The sequence below is a fragment of the Trichomonas vaginalis genome, chromosome VI, assembly GCF_026262505.1.
Source record: "Trichomonas vaginalis G3 chromosome VI, whole genome shotgun sequence".
Taxonomy (NCBI): domain Eukaryota; phylum Parabasalia; order Trichomonadida; family Trichomonadidae; genus Trichomonas; species Trichomonas vaginalis.
Genome location: NC_067208.1, coordinates 4576136 through 4594912, shown reverse-complemented (window position 1 = coordinate 4594912; position 18777 = coordinate 4576136). Strand labels below are relative to the sequence as shown.

At 32.1% G+C, this 18777-nt stretch overlaps 8 protein-coding genes across 8 annotated transcripts; 4 read left to right on the top strand and 4 right to left on the bottom strand.

Annotated features, from left to right (window-relative positions):
• Nucleotides 1–39: 39 nt before the first annotated feature.
• TVAGG3_0805190 (uncharacterized protein) lies at nucleotides 40–1479 on the top strand (the record flags this gene model as incomplete). Its single annotated transcript, XM_001327517.1, has 1 exon — nucleotides 58–1446. The coding sequence occupies one exon, from the start codon at nucleotides 58–60 to the stop codon at nucleotides 1444–1446; it is 1389 nt and encodes a 462-aa protein (XP_001327552.1).
• Nucleotides 1480–1563: 84 nt separating this feature from the next.
• Nucleotides 1564–2515, bottom strand: TVAGG3_0805180 (nuclear autoantigenic sperm protein NASP -related family; the record flags this gene model as incomplete). Its single annotated transcript, XM_001327518.1, has 1 exon — nucleotides 1866–2510. One exon carries the CDS (start codon nucleotides 2508–2510, stop codon nucleotides 1866–1868), a length of 645 nt encoding a protein of 214 aa, XP_001327553.1.
• A 381-nt stretch (nucleotides 2516–2896) lies between these two features.
• On the top strand, nucleotides 2897–4226 carry TVAGG3_0805170 (uncharacterized protein; the record flags this gene model as incomplete). Its single annotated transcript, XM_001327519.2, has 1 exon — nucleotides 3047–4213. One exon carries the CDS (start codon nucleotides 3047–3049, stop codon nucleotides 4211–4213), a length of 1167 nt encoding a protein of 388 aa, XP_001327554.1.
• A 142-nt stretch (nucleotides 4227–4368) lies between these two features.
• Nucleotides 4369–7024, bottom strand: TVAGG3_0805160 (EF-Hand calcium-binding domain-containing protein 6-related family; the record flags this gene model as incomplete). Its single annotated transcript, XM_001327520.1, has 1 exon — nucleotides 4646–7000. One exon carries the CDS (start codon nucleotides 6998–7000, stop codon nucleotides 4646–4648), a length of 2355 nt encoding a protein of 784 aa, XP_001327555.1.
• Nucleotides 7025–8294: 1270 nt separating this feature from the next.
• TVAGG3_0805150 (glycosyltransferase family) lies at nucleotides 8295–9143 on the top strand (the record flags this gene model as incomplete). Its single annotated transcript, XM_001327521.1, has 1 exon — nucleotides 8295–8756. The coding sequence occupies one exon, from the start codon at nucleotides 8295–8297 to the stop codon at nucleotides 8754–8756; it is 462 nt and encodes a 153-aa protein (XP_001327556.1).
• Nucleotides 9144–9401: 258 nt separating this feature from the next.
• Nucleotides 9402–11969, top strand: TVAGG3_0805140 (uncharacterized protein; the record flags this gene model as incomplete). The annotated part of the gene is made up of 1 exon (XM_001327522.2): nucleotides 9402–11717. The coding sequence occupies one exon, from the start codon at nucleotides 9402–9404 to the stop codon at nucleotides 11715–11717; it is 2316 nt and encodes a 771-aa protein (XP_001327557.1).
• Nucleotides 11970–12183: 214 nt separating this feature from the next.
• On the bottom strand, nucleotides 12184–14520 carry TVAGG3_0805130 (armadillo (ARM) repeat-containing protein family; the record flags this gene model as incomplete). Its single annotated transcript, XM_001327523.1, has 1 exon — nucleotides 12184–14520. One exon carries the CDS (start codon nucleotides 14518–14520, stop codon nucleotides 12184–12186), a length of 2337 nt encoding a protein of 778 aa, XP_001327558.1.
• Nucleotides 14521–15105: 585 nt separating this feature from the next.
• TVAGG3_0805120 (lung seven transmembrane receptor family) lies at nucleotides 15106–16592 on the bottom strand (the record flags this gene model as incomplete). Its single annotated transcript, XM_001327524.2, has 1 exon — nucleotides 15156–16574. The coding sequence occupies one exon, from the start codon at nucleotides 16572–16574 to the stop codon at nucleotides 15156–15158; it is 1419 nt and encodes a 472-aa protein (XP_001327559.1).
• Nucleotides 16593–18777: the final 2185 nt, after the last annotated feature.

Genomic DNA, 18777 nt, shown 5'->3' with positions numbered 1-18777 from the left:
GGCCGCTCGTTTAGGCGGGTGAAAAATTGACACCGGCCTGCGAGAGAAAGTAAGAATATGGACGACGGTGAATTTACGTCGAAAGAAGGCGACGTGGGTGAGACTATCCATCGCTCTGTATCTATACTAGAGGATCATCGCATAATTGTCGATAAAAATCATGCACTTTTAACAGATTTAAGACTTCCGTTCACTGCAGTGTCATCAGGGATTGGTAAGCTTAAAAATTGCTCCGAAGAGGGACTGCCAGATGTTTGCAACCCTGAAATGTTTACTTTAGAGCAACTTTATTGTTTAAGATCAGAATTAATACAGATGAAAGCATTCATAGAGCAACAAAGCAACATACAGACCGGCTTATTTCATGAAATAAGTCAAGCCGTTCGTAACTATCAGACGGAAAACTCAGTAGAAAGAGAAGTACGAAGAATAAGATTCCAAAAGACAGAACCTAAGCCAGTACCTCCACCTGAATTGAAGAAACACGAAACAGCAGAGGATAAATCCAAGCAACAGACAAAAAAACTCAAAGACAAACACTCACATCATCATAAAGATAAACATCATAACCCAGATGAGCCCAAACCAATCACATCAGACACTATATGGGATACAACAGATAGATTTTTCAAACCAATCAAAACTCCTAATTATTTTGATAGATATTTAATCATTTCTCGACCAACATATGATATGGCCAAACTTCAAGAGCCATTAGGTACACATTATTCAATAACGTTCCCTAAGCTACCCAGTTTTCAAAACGATTCATTAAAAGTCCAATTAAAAATGCCATCTCCTCCATTTTCAGATTCTACTGGCTCAGGGAACACTCATATCCACAAACGCCTTATTGCCGCTATTGTTAATATCGTAGGAGACATAGAAGACTCAAATCTCGCTACATCTGATGGAGAATTTAATCCAGGAACAGATAAATTAGACGAAGGCGAACAGGCTAAGAACAGACGTACTCAAGATAATTTTACCAACCTCAGTAGAGCACAATTGAACGCTTTACCCGTTGGATCTAGAATCGGAAATTCTGCCTACGGCCAACTTGACTTTGAGAAGCGTCTTCAATTAGAGCTTGACTCTCTCGGCATTGCTAGCCAAGGACAGACCGTTATGGACATGAATTATCCTGTTGTTCGCTATTTAAGCGACAAAGTGGCCCAACAAAGGTTAGTTTGCGACCAAGCGAACAGATGTCGTAGAATGATCGAACAATATGTTGCATTGGGCCAAAGAAAGTTTGCAGACGTCGTAAAAAGAGATCGCGACTGGAATTCCGCACTTTCTTTGTATTTAGCGCAAGAACAGAAAGATAAAGGAACCACAAAGAAAAAGAAGAAGTCTCAGAGTACTAAAGCTATCAAAGAAGAAGAATATTCTGTATCTTCTTCAAATATAACTTCAAATGTGACATCAGATAATGATGAATAAAAAATTGTTTCGTATTTAATAAATTCATATCGATTTTTATTTGAAAACAATAAAGTTATTAATGTCATAAACCCTAACAATCTAATTGCTCTTATTACTGCAGAAAGAATTAATAGCAAAGATGTTGTCAAGGTACTAATTTCTAATAATTTTGATGTCAACATATTAGATGATCATGTAATATCTGCTCTCCTTTATGCGTGCAAAAATTACCAAATTGCAACAAAAAGCATAGCTGATATTCTTATAATATATGGTGCAGATATTAATATATATGCTAAGATAGATGGTAAAACAGCAATACATTTTACAGGAAAAAGATTTAATGCTATCATAACAGTATTTTCCCTATTCAATAGCATGGGTATATCAATTGAACCTAAAAAAATTCAGTTTGACAAAATATTTAATTATTTATTTTAGGTATTTGCATGTGGGGTTCTCAAGTTCTTGATTTTATCCTGTCTTCCAGCTATTTCTTTCTTGAAATCATTAAGATCGGCTTTATCAACATCAGGAAGCTCCAACTTCAATTGATCATCGATAAAGTTAAGTAATTGTTGATAGACATCATATGCGGCATTCACCTTTCTCTGATACAATAAAGCATTTGAGCGGCAGAATAATGAATTGAGAGGAAGACGCCATGATATTTCTGGATGTGCTAAACCAATCTCAGCAGATTGTTTGAATTGATCTTGTGCTTCTTGGTAATTATTGTTTGTAAGTGTTAATTCTCCAAGAAGATCATGCGTATCAATGAGTCCAATAAATTTATCTTTAGAATCAGGCATGGCTTCATATCCAAGTCTTGCTTTTTCGAGACAATCCCATGCAATTTCTAGATCTTCTTCATCTGCAAGATGGCCTGGTGTTTGGCTGTAGATTAAGCATTCTGAATAGTGAATAAAATCTCTGCATATTGTTTCATTCATCAGCTCTCCATCTTTATATACTAATTGGAGGAGTTCATCATATAGATCAAGAGCTTGCTTGTATTGCTTTCCCTTACGCTTTGCTTGAGCTTGCTCACGAAGCGATGTAATCCTTTCTTCGCTAGACATTTGAAAAGGATTTAAACGTACAGTTCTCAAAGAAACAAGATAGGATTTCCGAAAAATCAAGGTTTTATTACATCGTTAACAATATAACTATTAACGGACTATATCAGATGAGTAAGTATTCATCAATATCTCCCTTCCTTGTTGATTTCAAATTGAGGATTTCTATCTTTCTCTAACTGTGTCATTTGAGCAATATGGAATTGATTTATGACATCAAAATACATGAAATAATGCATACCAATGCTGTTTCTTTATTACATTAGATTTTGATTTTGATTGAATTCGAATTATTTCATAAAAACTATCACTTAATGACTTAATAATTGATGAATCAGTATTAGATTTACATTGCAGCAATGAATTCATCATAATTTTGAAAAAATATGAAAAACCCAATAAAAACGAGGTATTCAAGGCGTTTTTGCTATTACCAGAGCAGAAGATGCTTTAAATGCTGAAATCAGGTTATCAGATTGTGTCAGAAAATAAAATCTCAAAAGGAGAATTTATTTTGCCACTTTTTGGAAGTAAATTTTATGGGAATTTCTGTTTCTGTTGATTCTTGGGTAGAACAAATATTAACTGATCTTTGCGAAAAGTCCATCAAGTCAGATGACATCACATATTCGAATTTATTAAAAAGCACATCAAGTACTTCAGAAATTTTCATGGTCCCAGCAAAGATAATGAAAACTTTGGTTTCAAATCCAAAAGGCAATCTTAATTCCATCTTAATTAGATGCCTCGAAGGCTTAAATGATTCAGATGCCCAGACCAGAATCAATTCAGCTGCGATTTTGTCTAAACTTTTCCCATTCATGATTAAAAATAGCAAATCTATTGATTTAATGACATTCTTATACGATGAAACACAAATTTGTGGTGATAAAGTCCCTCCAGCCGATTATATTATTACAATTGCAATTAATACTCTGATTTCATTTGGTTACAATGGATGTCAGAATATTCTTACAGAAGTCGAACGAAATGAAGAAATTTTTGATCTCCTTGCATTCACAGTTTTCTCAGTTTTGAAATACTACGAAAATTTAACAGTTTATCATTCATTACTTGTCTATTGCACAAGTCGTGGAACAGATGTCATTGAACCATTACTTAATTACATTCATTCCGGTGGAAGATCCATGTCATTAATTTCATTATTTGGTTTACTTCTATTTCATCCATCAGATGATTTCAAGAGATATACCTCACAATTTGTAGAAAATGGTGGCGTTATATCAGCTAATTTATGCACACTTTTCAACGATGATACAGATTTTATTTCTTATCTTACTTCTTTAGGTAGTTCAGAAAAGAATTTACCAATACCTATCTCATCCATTTCCAATCCAGACGTTTTGAGGCTCGGATTGCTTAAAATCATTGTAGATGGTGAACCATACGCTGTTAGACCAAATGATATCTTCCATATCTGTAAAACATATGATTGGGTACTTGCTAAATATCTTTACAGCCATACGCCAAACTTAACTCAAGAACAATTGGCTGAAATACCAATTAATGAAAATATTACATTTTTAGAACCAAGGACACAAGAATGGTTCCTTAAGTGGGTTACAGAAACCATTTCGCAACTTTTCTTATACGGAAAGAGCTTATGGTTTGTTGAAGCAGACGCCACAATTGAATTGCCTTCATTTGAGGTTTTAGATCATCTTGCTGTTTACAATTCAGCATAATTTTATTTTTCAGCTTATAGTAGTAAAGTTTTATAAAGATTTTGTTTTTAATTAGGTCTTTAATTCTATTTACTGTATAATACTAAATGTAAACAATGCATGAAAACATTTCTATTACATATGTTATCATTATTGAAGCTATTTTGACTATTTTTTGAAAATATAAAATATATTATTAAACACAAATTAATTATAATATCATTATTGAAAAATCTTTTTCATGGACAATATCATAGTACTTATTAAAATGAGCTATTTGATGTTTTTGAAAAAATCGATCCTAAAAATAAGAAAAGTGTTACTCATTGATGAGAAATTTATATACAAAATAAAAACTTTTACCGAATATTTCACAAATAAATAAAAATTTAGCAAAATAATTCTACAAAATATAAATAATTAACAAAAAAACAATGATAATACATATACGCATTACTGGAACTTGAGGTTTTCAACCTTGTTGCAGAAGTCCATCCAATCAACATCGCCTCTCATGTTTGCTCTGAAATATTTCATAATTGTTTGGAGATCTGGCTCACGAAGGTTAATACCAAATTCACTAAACCTCATTCTGAAATCGCTGGCCGGTATTGCTGGTTCTTTAACGTCTTTGAATAGGTCTAATGGTCTCCTTCTTCTGCTGTATATCTTATCTCTTACAATTGACAAAGCATCGGCACATCTATGGTCCATTGATGGCTTTTCTAGTTTAAATGTGGCAAGTTCTTCTGATTTCACTTCTTTGGCCATGCAAACATTGCACATTCTGGTGTAATCAAAGATTTCTGAACAATTTGGTAATGCATATGCGTCAATGATGGATTTAATCTGATCCCTTGTCAAAGGAGGCCTTGTTGAAATAATAATTTGTTCGGCTCTGTCGCAACGTACGTGACCTGTTTTCCTATGATCGTAAGGGACGAAATGTTCCATTGGCTCTGCACCGCGCTTTGAAAGGAAGACCCGGAATGCCTTCATTGCAGCAATTGTTTCTTCAGACGGCTCTGGGGACTCAGCAAATACCTTTGTTGTGATCTCTGGCTTAGTACTTAGGAATTCTGTACCATATTTATCAACATCGTTAGCGAAATCAGCGTAATTGATCTCGGTAGGAATTCTACCAACGTATCTATGGGCAAATAGGTCAATATCTTGATCAGAAATGTTACCTATTCTGATTAATACGTTTCTGAACTTCGATTCTTGGATTGTTCCAAATAATTTTCCATCATAAACTTTGCATTCTCCACGAATATCAACACTTTGGCGATTTGATATTGCAGCGATTCTTGCAAGTGCCTCCTTTTCTTCATCTGTTGGTTCTGTTCTTTCAATTCTTTTCTTTACTGGTTCTTCCTCTTCTTTCTTTTCATTTTCTGTTGTTTCTGGTTCAGGAGGATTTAACTCTTTGCAAAGGTCTTCAATTGGAATAGTACCGTCCTTGTTTGTTGCAAATCTCATTCTTAATAAAGATTGTTCTTTAACATTCACGTCAAACTGAATAATTCTAAGTAAAGCTAATAGTTGATTGAATGTAAGAGCTCCAGAATGAGATTGGTCAAGTTTATTGCAAATTGAAGTTATATTTAATTGTTTTCTCAATAAATGATCTTTAAGCATGACAACAAGTGTTTCTGTCTTTTCAACTAAGTCATTAGGGCTCTGCATATCGATATCTGATGAAAGTTTCTCGTAATTAATTTTATTTTTGTCGTCAATGTATTTTGAAACGATTGCTTCTTTCTCAAGATCATTTAGAGGATATCCTTCAGCTTTAAGTATCTGTAAAAACGTTTGGCGATCAATTTTTCCTGTTTCATTTGGATCAAAGTTTTGGCAGTGCCCAATGAGCTGTGCGTGCCTATCTTGGATTATGTAGTAAAGTTTCTTGAAAGCTACTTCTGGATCGACAGGTTTTGGTAGAATACTTAATGTATACTCGCGTGTTTCATTTTCTATCTTCTTTTCGCTGATTTCCTGCTGTTGATTGACAATATCACAGAATTCTGTGTAATTTACTAGCCCATTTGCATTTGAAAAGGCACTTGCAATCTCTTTAATTTCATCTGGTGCGATATTTGGAGAAAGAGCAGAAAGACCTCTCATGAAAGCACCTTTAGTAATCAAATTTGTCTTTTCTAGATCGTATTGTTTAAAAGTTGCCAGTGGATCTATTCCATATTGTTTAATTTGAACAGATAATTTAGGAATTTTGTTGAGTGTCTTGTCTGGAAGTTGAACGGTTTCCATGGTAACAACTTTGGTTTGTGTTTGCGGTTTGTTTTTAAGAATTTCTTGAATTTCTTTGTTTAAGTCGTAGAAATGAATTAAATTATCTGGAGGAACTGCGTATCGTTTTGCAATTTCAGGAGCTAAAGGGGTCATGATAACAGCCAAAAATGTGGCCGCTGAAACTGTACCGCGATGAAATCTGTCATAAGGAGCTAAGCAATCACATATAGACAATCCTCTTTCTTCCAAATCACTTCCAAACTTAAATAATACGTCGTCTGGTTTTCTTGTTGAAGCCAAAGTCTGATTTTGTTCATTTAAAGCAGCCAAAAACGATCGATATTCAATGAAACCATCATCATTACGATATTCTGCAATCTCACGTCTGAACACTTTCTCATCTGTCCATATTTCGAGGTCGGCAAACACTTTTCGGAAATGATGCATAGATAAAAGTCCGGTTTCTTTTCTGTCGTACTCTGTAAAGAGTTCTTCGGCATTTAGTCCTTGAGTTTTTATGGCTTTCCTTAATTCATTGATTAGATAAGATGTCATCGATAATTTTTTTTTGGGTAAACGTCCCAAATTTTCTTCAAAATTTGTAAGAGTGTGATTGAAATCCTTCTCAATTATTGAACGTCTATCCCACATCATGCATATTTCATAAATATTACTAGATCTCAAAGATTTAAACGCAAATAATTGGCCAAAGAGTATGAATTTGGTGTTCATCTTTTCCACAGTGACAAATTTGAAAAATGATATTGCATTATTACTATTCTCACTATAAAAGAAATATATTTTAAAGTAACCAGTCATTAAATCGAAGCTTGGACCCAAAATTATTCAATTTTTTTGAAGGATTCCAGAAACAGCATGTGACAATCTCACAATATTTCTATGCTGCTAAATTATGAACCTAAATCTGAAGATTTTCCAATCTAACGAAATAAAAATCTATTGCATCATCATTTTTGACCCAAATGAATTAATTAAAAGATGTTATTTCAACAGAAGGCTTATTTAATATTCTTGTGCATCAATTCCAAATTGAGAGATATTTTGAAGGTCACCTTTTTCACATATTTTTTTTCGCATCATTTTCAAGTCAAGTATCGTGGATATTACTAAAGTAGCAGTTACATTACTATTAATATCATCAATGTCTTTAATAATAGTCATATTTTGGCGCTTTAATTCACAACCTAAATTAATTAGTACCAAATTTACAAATTTTACGCGATTTTATAATCCTCCTTTAGTCATTACAGTTAACAATCCAGCGTATTATAGTTTATTTAGATTTAGAGGACGCACGAATTTTATCCAATCGTATCAACCAGTTTTTATGCCAAATTCAGATAGAAATACTTACTTTGGTGATTTGATGCAGTCGGTAGTAATTTTACAATACAAAAACGTACTTTGCAGAACTGACCTTTCATTTTATATTAATAATACAATTTATATAACTGATGACAACTGTCGACATGAATTTTTTAATTATAGCAAACAAAATCATTCAATTATCGATATTAATTTTAATATTTATGACAAAGTTATTTGTATTGGCCATGGAATCTCACATCTTTACGGACATTGGTCCACAGAGACATTTCCATTATTTTTTGCGCTTCCACAATCTGTTATTGATGAAAGCATTATTGCTGTTCGAGAAATTAATCAATTTACAATTGATAGTTTGGAGCTTTTAGGAGTAAATAGAAGCCGAATCATATATGGCAAAAATCTTTACTTTTATGCCCGCAATCTTTGCACAGTTTATGGCACTTCATGTGATTTTTCAGATTATTCAACACTTCTGACTTATCGAGAGCGACTTTGTAAAATGTTTAATCTTGATAAAGTTTCTCCGACAAGATACGTAATTTTTAACAGAGAACGTGGATTTGCAAGACACGTTTCCAATTATGATGAGCTTTTCAAAGAGTTATCAATCAAATATCCAAATGTTACGTTTGAAAAAGGAATTACATACAATAGAGTTATAGAGTCGATCAAATACTTTAATCAAATCAAAATGCTTGTTGGAGTTCACGGTTCTCAGTTTTCTAATGTTATTTTCATGCAGCCTAATACTTATTATATTGAGATTCAAATGGAATCTGAAAAATTCCTTATGATGAGAATTGCTGTATTCACTGGGAAAAAAGTTATTTTAGTTAAAGATGGCAACATCAAATATCGCGAAATCGTTGATAATCTTGTTAATACTAAAGTAGTTATTGAAGGAATTGATTATGCATTTTCTGATATTGCTAGCGGAGATAAGTTTTTCTCATTTGGATAATTTTTTTTCGATAGACATTGTACCACCTAACTTTATTTAGTATATTATACAATAGTCCTGTCTTTATGATTGGCAATTTTGGTAGATGCTACCAGATAATGATGTTTATCTGTAGTATTCCTTATTACATTATTACTTGAGTACAATTTGAATAAGGGAATGCTATTTATATTGGGGATGCTTACTAAAAAAAATTGTTTGGATTTCACGTGGACGTGAGTGAACATTGTTTTTAAAACACAATTTCACTATTATTGTTAAACTCCTTTTCCTTCATAAAGTCTCTTAATCAAATTTTTGATATAGATTCACTCAATATTGATGAAGAAAAACGATAGGGAGGCTTTACATAGGAATATGGGTTTAGTTTATTATATGAGAATGCACGTAGGAAAATGGGTTTATTTCAATGCCACATTTATTTTTTCACTATTATAAGTCTGGAAACACCACAGTAGATATGGCTAAACTTTTACTCCAAAATAAATTTGAGCGAATCAAATCTGATTGATAAGTACCGTTTTGAAAAAAAGTATATTTACGGGCAGACTATATGAAAAAATAGATACTATTTTTACAATAAATCAAATCTAAACATAAAGGAAATTTACCCGTTTTTATCAAATTTTCAATGGAAACACTTTTATGAAAACCGTAAAATCCTTAGAACTATTGGCGTTTTTTGACATTGTTTCGAAATTGACCAATTTCCAAGGTTTTCTTCCAACATACTTATTCCAACTTCATTTAAGTGATGAAGATTGGAATTTATACTATGATACAACTAGGGCTTCATACAGATATGATTCTGACCAACAAATTTCTGTTTCAAACGGAAATATATTTGTTCACGATACAATATTTACATCAAAAAATGCAATTGTTATTTCAATAACTGCTGGCAACAATGATTTGAAGTTTTTAATATCGAAATCAAGTTTTTTTAATTGCTATTTTTGCGACTATGATGGAGCAACATGCATATATCAGGAAGGCGGTTCATGCGTTCAATATCAAGTATGTAGTATAAATTCAACAGGAGAGGATGGTTGCTATGCATTTTGCGATATAAGACCTTCTGATTCAAACTGCAAAAATTATATTCATTCTTCATCTATTTATAATTCAAATTCTAAATTACGCTCATCACTTGAACTTGCTGCATATGTAGGCCCTATTCAATTAGTAAAAGGTCAGATTTCAATTCTCGATTCAAATATCTCAAAAAATGCATGCTATTACTATTCTGCATACTTCATTATAGATACAATTTTATCAGCAAATATTGTTAAAGGATCTATTATCGCAGAAAACTTCGCTAGACAGTATACTACATTAAATCATAAAAGGACAAAATGTAAAATTCAATATTGTGATATAATCAGAAATACAATGTTAACGCATAGAGAAAAGACTAATGATATTAACGCTCTTGTATATTCTGGTTTTGATTCAGAAATAATTTTAGAATCATGTGTTATTGCAAATAACTATGGGAAAAATTTATTTTTGGCAAAAAATGATTCATTAATTGAGGTCACATCATGCTATCTAAATCAAAATGAATTCACTTCTCAAACATATTGCACAGAATCAGGAGAAATATCAATAAATTCAATTCAATTCCGGTCCAACAATTTTAATTTAGCAATATGCAACCAACCCAAACCTTCTTTGTCTAAGATAGAATTATTAAAATCATCCTTCATGTATGGAACAGATCAACAAATAACAGGTACTTTATTTGCTGAAAATGTTTATCAATCAGAATTTACAATTTATACAAGAATTGATGAAAATCCGTATTCGTTAACTACGTCTTCAAGGACATCAGATAATCAATATACAGTTAAATGCGATATTTCAACCCATTTAAAATCAGGATCCCATACATTATATGCAAAAATTGATGATTCAGAACCAGTTAGTGTTACATTTACATATATAATACCTTTAACACTAAATGTGAATGATTTTGCAAAAGAAAATTATACAAACAAAGTTGATAATTCGATAAAAATTTCCGGCTCTGGAATTGCTGATCTTCAAAAGTATTCTTTGATAGTGGAAATAAATACTGATAATATCAGAAATGATATTTCAAATAAGCTAATAATTAATGAAAATGAAAATTCAAATTCTTATAGTTTCACGTGTAGTTTACCTTTATCATCAGATTTAAGCGAAACTTCACATACTATTACTATTACAGTCAAATCATCAACCAGTGACAATATATTTAAAACAATAGAAAAAACATTTAACTTCCAAAGAAATGCTCCAATATTATCAGTAAATACACCTTCAAAACAAACTTATAAGCACATACTTGATGAAAATATAACATTTGATTTTATTATATCTGATAAAGATGGAGATGAAAGAATTAGTTTCTACTATCAATTTGATAATATGGCAATAAATCTATCTAAGATTATTGAAATTAATTCAGAAAATCAAGTTTCGGAATCAATTTCGATTACAATTCCCACAGTTTTAAATCCTGGTACGCATAACTTCAAATTTTATGCAAAAGATGATAAGGGTAAAAAATCCGAAATCTTCGAATACCAATTTATATATATTTACAATGAACCAATTATTGAATTAGTTGAATTCCCGGAAAAAGTAACAGCAGCCCAAAATGAACAAAACTATTCAATACCATTTTCTATTTTTATCAAAGATATTGATGGTGAAAGTAATATTCGCTTATTCTTTGCTTATAACAATGAACGGCATTTATTAAATCAGATTAATATATCAGGATCGCAAAAGATTAAGCACTCTGATACGATCAAAATTCCAACAACCCATGAAGGCGATATTAATATCTCAATAATTGCTACTGATCAAAATCATTTATCAGGTCAGGTCTCATTTAATACCAAATTAATTATTAAAAAAGAAACCAATAAGATTTACAATATACCACCAAAAAGAGTATTCAGAAGAAAATAACTCTTCTAGTTTAATTAAAAAGATAATTAATTGTTATCAGAGATAATTACCTCTATAAGTACTACAGTCCCCAGAAATACGTGTCGAAGGCGTGACAAAGCCATCGCGGGCACCATAAACCTGTCGAAACACGATATAAATACTATAAAAATACACTCCTTTTCTAGTTTGAACTATTAGAGAAAAATTAAAGTGAATTAAAAATCAAATATTAAAAGAAACAATTATTAATAATATATAAGAACTTCATCAGCAATCCGCATGCTTTTCAAGCTTTAAATATAATGAATAACATTAGAAGAAAGATTAGTTATATAAAGAGATGTTGGAGACATATGAAAATGGGCTTAAGTTCCATCGGGAGAGGAATAGTTTTTTGAAGGATAATAAAAACTAATATTTATTTATATAACAAACATAATTTATTTATTAATATTACATTAATCTATAAAATAGTTAATTAAAATTACTTCTTAAACCCAGAAGAAACAGTTCTCTTGATTGCAGATGTCTGCTTTGTACCAATCTTAGCAACAAGTGGGTGACAGGAAGGATGCGCTTTTAGAGATTCTTCGAAAATGTGTCGATTCTTTCTTGCTTTCGAGCTACAAGCACCTTTAACAACAATTGCTGCTGCCTTCCTTGTGCAGAAGCCTCCTTCATCAAATATCTGGAAGAGAAGGGCCAGATCAGGAGGCAAAGTCGACAAAACCATGAAAACATCGACTTGTGCTCTTTGTTCTTGTTTGAATTTCGGAGATTTCTCGTTTATAACTAAAGCAAGGATACGGAGCATCAACGACGTTGTTTCTGGTCCAGTGCATGATAACAATTTCATGAAAGGTGAAAAGAAATTTCGCAATTTCGCATGAAATCTGTCATCTTTCATTAATCCACGTAGACCACGCTTCAGAATCATTGTAGCTCCATATGCAACCTCATCATTGTTCAATGACGCGGAGATATATCGCTCAACAATTGGAGATCCTCGTTGAGAAAATACGAAATCCTGAAATTCTTTTGTCATAGCAAGGTTTGAAAGACTTTTCAGCATCATAGCTCTTATTGAAGAGTTTCTAATCTCTTCTCCGCACATTGTGGACAAATAAGAGATGATATCTTTCAAAACATTTTTCCTTTGTTTCGTCATTTTGCTTTCAATCATCCTTTTCATGAGTTTGGATAGTGCCAGTGATATATAGGCAAACTGAATACCATACTCCGAATCAACATTGACCACGCATTGTATGAATCTTGTTGTAAACCACTCACAATCCATCTTCTCGAGCTCTTTTTTGTCGGTACATGAGTTAATTGCAACTTCTATCATCGAAAGAGCTTGCGGATTGTATGCAAAAGTGAGTCCAGAAGGGATATCGCATTTTATAATCGCAATTACTAGACTAAACTTCACTTCTACGGAGTTTATGATAGCAGATACAAAACGGTCGGCACAATGGGGATATCCTGATATGACATTAATGAAATGGATGATGTAATGAGCGAAAATTTCGAAAAGAGTCGGGAAAAATTTTCTTTGTAGTAAAATAATTATGACAATGGAAGTAGCACAATCATATTTCAAATCGAAATCTTGGAGAAGCCATTCGACCAATTTTGAAGAATGTTCTTTTTCAAAATAAGACATGCAGTCATTGGCAAAATCGACGACATCTTTGATAATATAGCTATCAGCGGATAGTTTGGCCTGCCTAAGGACCTCTTTTGCGCAGATTACATAATGCATATTATATAATGCGTTCGTAAAGCTTATAATAAGGGCATTTGAGCTATCTTTGACACTCTTTTCGGACATTGGAGGGAAGTAATTGACGTAAGGAACGTTATATGAGAACATATTCGTGGCTTTTATCAATGCGTAGTTGGAATAGGGTGAATTGAAGATGAATGACATTCCTGATGCATTGTCTGAGAAATAAAATATAAAAAATGCAATTAAAAGGTCATGATAATCCTGAAGAGATAAATAAGGATATTTTCTTGGTATTGAACGTACTTTTTGAATGGATTCCGACATTCTTAAGCTCTTCGATATAGGCGGAGGGGTGTAAAATGCGCTGTAATCATCAATTCCATACATCTCAGAATCTAAAATGAAAGCTGAGGCAAATGGTAGCTCGATCTGATTGTACTGATTCATGTAGCCGCGCTTTAAATCTCGTAAAACCAAAACATCCTTGAATTTTACTGGAGTTTTGGGAAATCGATCATATTGTGCTTTTAAAGGCTCGATTTTTTGCAATTCTTTATGCACGAATCTTTCTTTTTTGAAATTTTGAAGGCCAATACTGTCTGCGAAATATTTTGGTTCATATGGAATTTTCTCTGAAGGAATCTTATTACTAAAATAGTAAATCCACTTTATCATAGATTCTTTATATGATTCGTAAGTGCCAAAATTATTTGGATCAGGAAATTCATCTAGCTGATACGAATTCCAAGAATTAGTTGGTAAAAACTCGGAAATAAAAGGATCGCGTGGACGGGTCATATTGTTAAACTGTTGATTTTGTTCAATAGGTGAATCTTCAATTATGATATTTAAAAGCTGAAGAATTTGAGGGGATTTGATTGGAACTTTTGGTTCTATTTTATATGAAGTATCTATTTTAGGCCTACAATAGAATGCAGACATTGTAGTTACGATATTTTCGAAATGAATATTTTGTTTTGTTCTCCGAAACCATATTTTAAGTGCTTGGTAATATTCATCTTTAGATGAATAGTTTATGGGTGATGGAATTTTTTCAACACCAACATTGTTGTTGATACCATCATCCATAACAACAAAAAAATAAATAATGATCTAAATTTAAATCATTTTCCTCTCTAGCTTCCGATATTAATATGATATCAGATTTCGAAAATCTGATTCATGAAATGTCAAATGTTTTGCAAAATAATTGAGAAGATTTTACATGGCATTTGCTGGCAAATGCCATGTAAAACTCTCAAAATAGAGAATGAAATGTTATGTATCATTGAATATTTCTTATATGTTTCATGCAAAAAAATTAGCAGCCTATTTTCGAATTCAAGGTCCAAGGCACCTTTAAAGTTAACTTTAAATTTTTCAAATTATAAAATTACTTCTTGACTTATCATTACTCCAAAGACATACTATTATGCGTGTGTATGAGGTATTTAACATATAATTATTCACAAATCATACTATCAATCAGAAATATTGCTTAGAAGCAGCTTGGTATTTAAAATCAAGTCTCTTTATCGTTTCTTCCACTCGATATTACCGGATATTTTATTAAAATTTGAACTGGATACTTCATTCGGGAAATTGAGTTTAATTATTTCTAATTTAGTGATTATAAAATGAAGAAATAGAAAATAAAATCTTAAATTTAGAAAACTTGAATATTTACATTCAAAAAAATAAAATAAAATAATATATAAAAAAAATTATGGTCTTGCAGCTGGATCTACATCATCGAGATAAGGATTAATAGAAGGAGTTACATCAGGAGCTTGGACTTCGATGTCGTATGGCTCTTCTGTTCGAGGTTGAACGTCAACTTCTTCATTATCTTGTTGGCGAATTGTTGGAGTCTCAACAATTCTTGGCATTGGAGGTAACAGGGTTTGTCCATCCCATTCCTCTGTAGCTCTTGCGAATGCAGCGTCGAAATCAAGATTACGGATGTCTTCTCTTGTAAATTCTTGAGCTTCGAGGGTCTCTGTGATTGCCTGGTATCCGGAATGTGACTTTTCGAGCTTGAACAAGTACACAGCTCCACAAACAAGTGCAAGATTTAAGATGTCATTCAGTAACTGGAAAATCCACTCTGGAATACCAATAATACGGAAGAACAAACTGAGGAATACTGACAAACAAAGGTAAACCATAATGATATAATTAACTGTCTTGTAAATTCTGAGTTTTCTCTTGAGCGGGGTTGTGAATGGGTTAATGCCGCGCTCAGCGATGACGTACATGTGGGCGAACACGTGAAGTAATGAGTTGTTCGTTCCGGTGAGAATCATTTTTATGAAAAAGTAAAGAGAGATGCCGAAAATAACAAATAAAAAGAGAGCAAGCCAGAATGGTCCTGCGTATCTGTAAGCGTAAACTGCGCCAATCATAACTGCAGATAAAATCGCAACTTTGAAAACGTCGAGATAAGAATAATTGTCGTGAAGTACGCCATATCCTTTAGCAACAAATGCATAACAGATTACAACTAAGGTCAAGAATAAGAAGGAGAAAACAACTGAGGTTTGTGTAATTCCGTTATTAATATCGCTCTTGCTATAGTGGTAATAATAAAGAGTATCAATGATAATGTTAACAAGAGCTAAAGTAAAAGCAACTGTATAGAATTTATGTAAAATTGAAGATCCACTGAAATTCATGAACCAATTAATGTACCAGAAGATGATGACTATGCCAAAGAGTCCGACCATGATTGGTTTTGTGTAAAGGCATGGAATTAATTCGGTTGATAATTTCGTATTTGGATTTGAATAGACAAGTTCTGCTCGATACTCAGATGTTAATGAATTGCATGAGCCAATGACAGTATAATATGTACTTCTTTTTGGAACAGTTAGGTTAAATTTGACCTCTTTATTTTGTACTGATTCGAGTTGACTAACTTGGCATAGTGTAGCGAACGATTCGCATGATATATAATAGCCTGATTGGAGAGATTTATATTCGGAAGGGTCGCAAAGGGATAAAACAATAGATCTTGCTTCAACTTCTGTAAAATGGGCAGTTAAGTTTCCACCCTTTTGGAAGCCCCATTTATATGGGACAATAGTATTGTATGAAGTCCTAGCTACTAATGTAGATCTAAAGAAGAGAAGATATGCAAACATTGATTCTTTAAAAAAAATTGACGAGATTTTTATGATAAAAAAATTTAACAACCTCAAACTAAATCCGATAAGATTTGATATATATATAATTTGTCCATACATGCATAGATGTAATCTAAGCAAACTCATGAGGAGAAATCAATCGAAAATACGAGTATTTTCAAAATTTGATAATGTTCCCCAAAATTAGCTAAAAATTTTAGGGGTTGCTAATGGCAGAAACGTGAGATTTGAATGGGGCTTCCGTTTTTTGTCTCATACTTATAATATATGTACTATTTCTGATTCTCTTTCGATATATCATAAATTTAATCTTTTTTTGGAAGCAAAAAAATTTCGGATTTCCTAAAAATTAAATAGTCAGTGATGGTAATCTACTATGAATATAAAACATAATTATCATAATTCAAGTATGAATGTAAGCTCTGAAGTTGATGAAAATTTAGCGAATTAAGCTCATTATCAACATACCAATATTGAGTATAATATAGTTATTCAAATTTTAAGGGTTCCGACCGACCACCTATCTCCTCTCAATTTTCATCAACTTCAGAGCTTCTTGTAGGCTTACATGATAGATGTCTTTCATTGCTACCATATACAATACGATAGTAATCATTCATCTAAAGATATACATATATGAAAGATGAATCTCAAAGTCGCCATATTATCTTAAAGAGAGCGTTTTTTTTTTGTCTCATTTTTTTCAATATTTTGTTTTAGAAAACTAATAACAAATTTAATCATTTATGTTATTTTTGCGTTATTATCAGTAGAGAGTGAAGATAGCAAACAGCCCTTGGGCTGATAGGCAATTAAATACTATAAAATCGAATTTTTGCTCCACTTCAAGCATAGTCCAATGATTGGAAACATCCTAGGAAAACTTGTTTTGAGGTTCATTTGCCGAGCGGAAAACTTTTTTTGAAAATCTAAATTATCAGAAAAATATATTAATATTTTATGCTTTTAAAACAGAAAATATATAAAGAGTAATAATTATTTAGTGTTATATAAAATATTGAGCTTTTTAAATTATTAAATTTTAATTCGTTAAATTTTGTTCAATTTCAGCATCTCATTTGAACTACAATTTCATAGTATGGTGTTTCTTAATCAAATTGCTTCTAAATTAATGAGAAAAATTTGAAATTTGAAATTTCAGTATCTAATTCAAATATCTATCTAATAGCATTTCTACAATCGCAGTAAATATGATATTACAGGCTCAGTTGTGAGTGAAATTAAATTAAATATATAATATAGAGGCAAATCTGTAATTTTGATTGCGAGAATAAGACCGACAAGACTTTCTTGGCCGATCTTATGATCGAAATACAGTCATTTCTGGTACACTGACAGTGTGGTGTATCAGAATTGACCGAATCTCTCAAAATCACATTCTTCCTGGAAATGAAGAGTAATCTATAGTGCGTATCGTCTAGGGAAAATGTCATTTCTCGCAATCACATCAATACATAGTCTTCTACATATCCATACCATTATCAAGAAAATGGTGTACTTCTCCTGATCCCAAAAATCTCATAGTAAAAAAAATTTAAAATACGGAATTCTTTACAAAAGAACAACAACAAGTATATATAAGTATATCACATATTATTCTCATATTGTACTATAACTATCTACACTATTATTAAATAAATCCTATCTGTATATCATACTGCAACTAAAATTCATGGTAAAAATTTCATATTTTCATCATTCCAGAGAGACTAATAGTATATATTATGGATAAAAAACAGTTGAAGTATCATATAAATGTGTTATATAGTATATCTATCTGCAAAATATCTAAAAATATGAATGTTTTTTCTTGATGTGTAATCTCACGATTTCGCTATTGAGTGTTCAAAATTTAATTTTTAGTATATAGTAATAGTACTCACATACTACCTGTTATATTATGTCATATAAGTATGCTCAGATATTGGCTACAAGTTGAGAAAAATCTAAAATAATTGGCGTAAGGGACCACTGCACGGCCAAACAAGACATATCAAAAAAAAAAGGTAGTGGGGCTTCCAGGCGCGTTGCGCCCTCTAGCCCCGAAGATGTTTAGTATAAATGAAGTTTTTATTCGGAAAATTGTTAGTCTTCTGGTGTGAATTCGGAGGACTCTTCTTCTTCCTCCATTGCTTCTGGGAAGAAGCCTTCTTCTGGGTCGAAAACATTATATAATGTG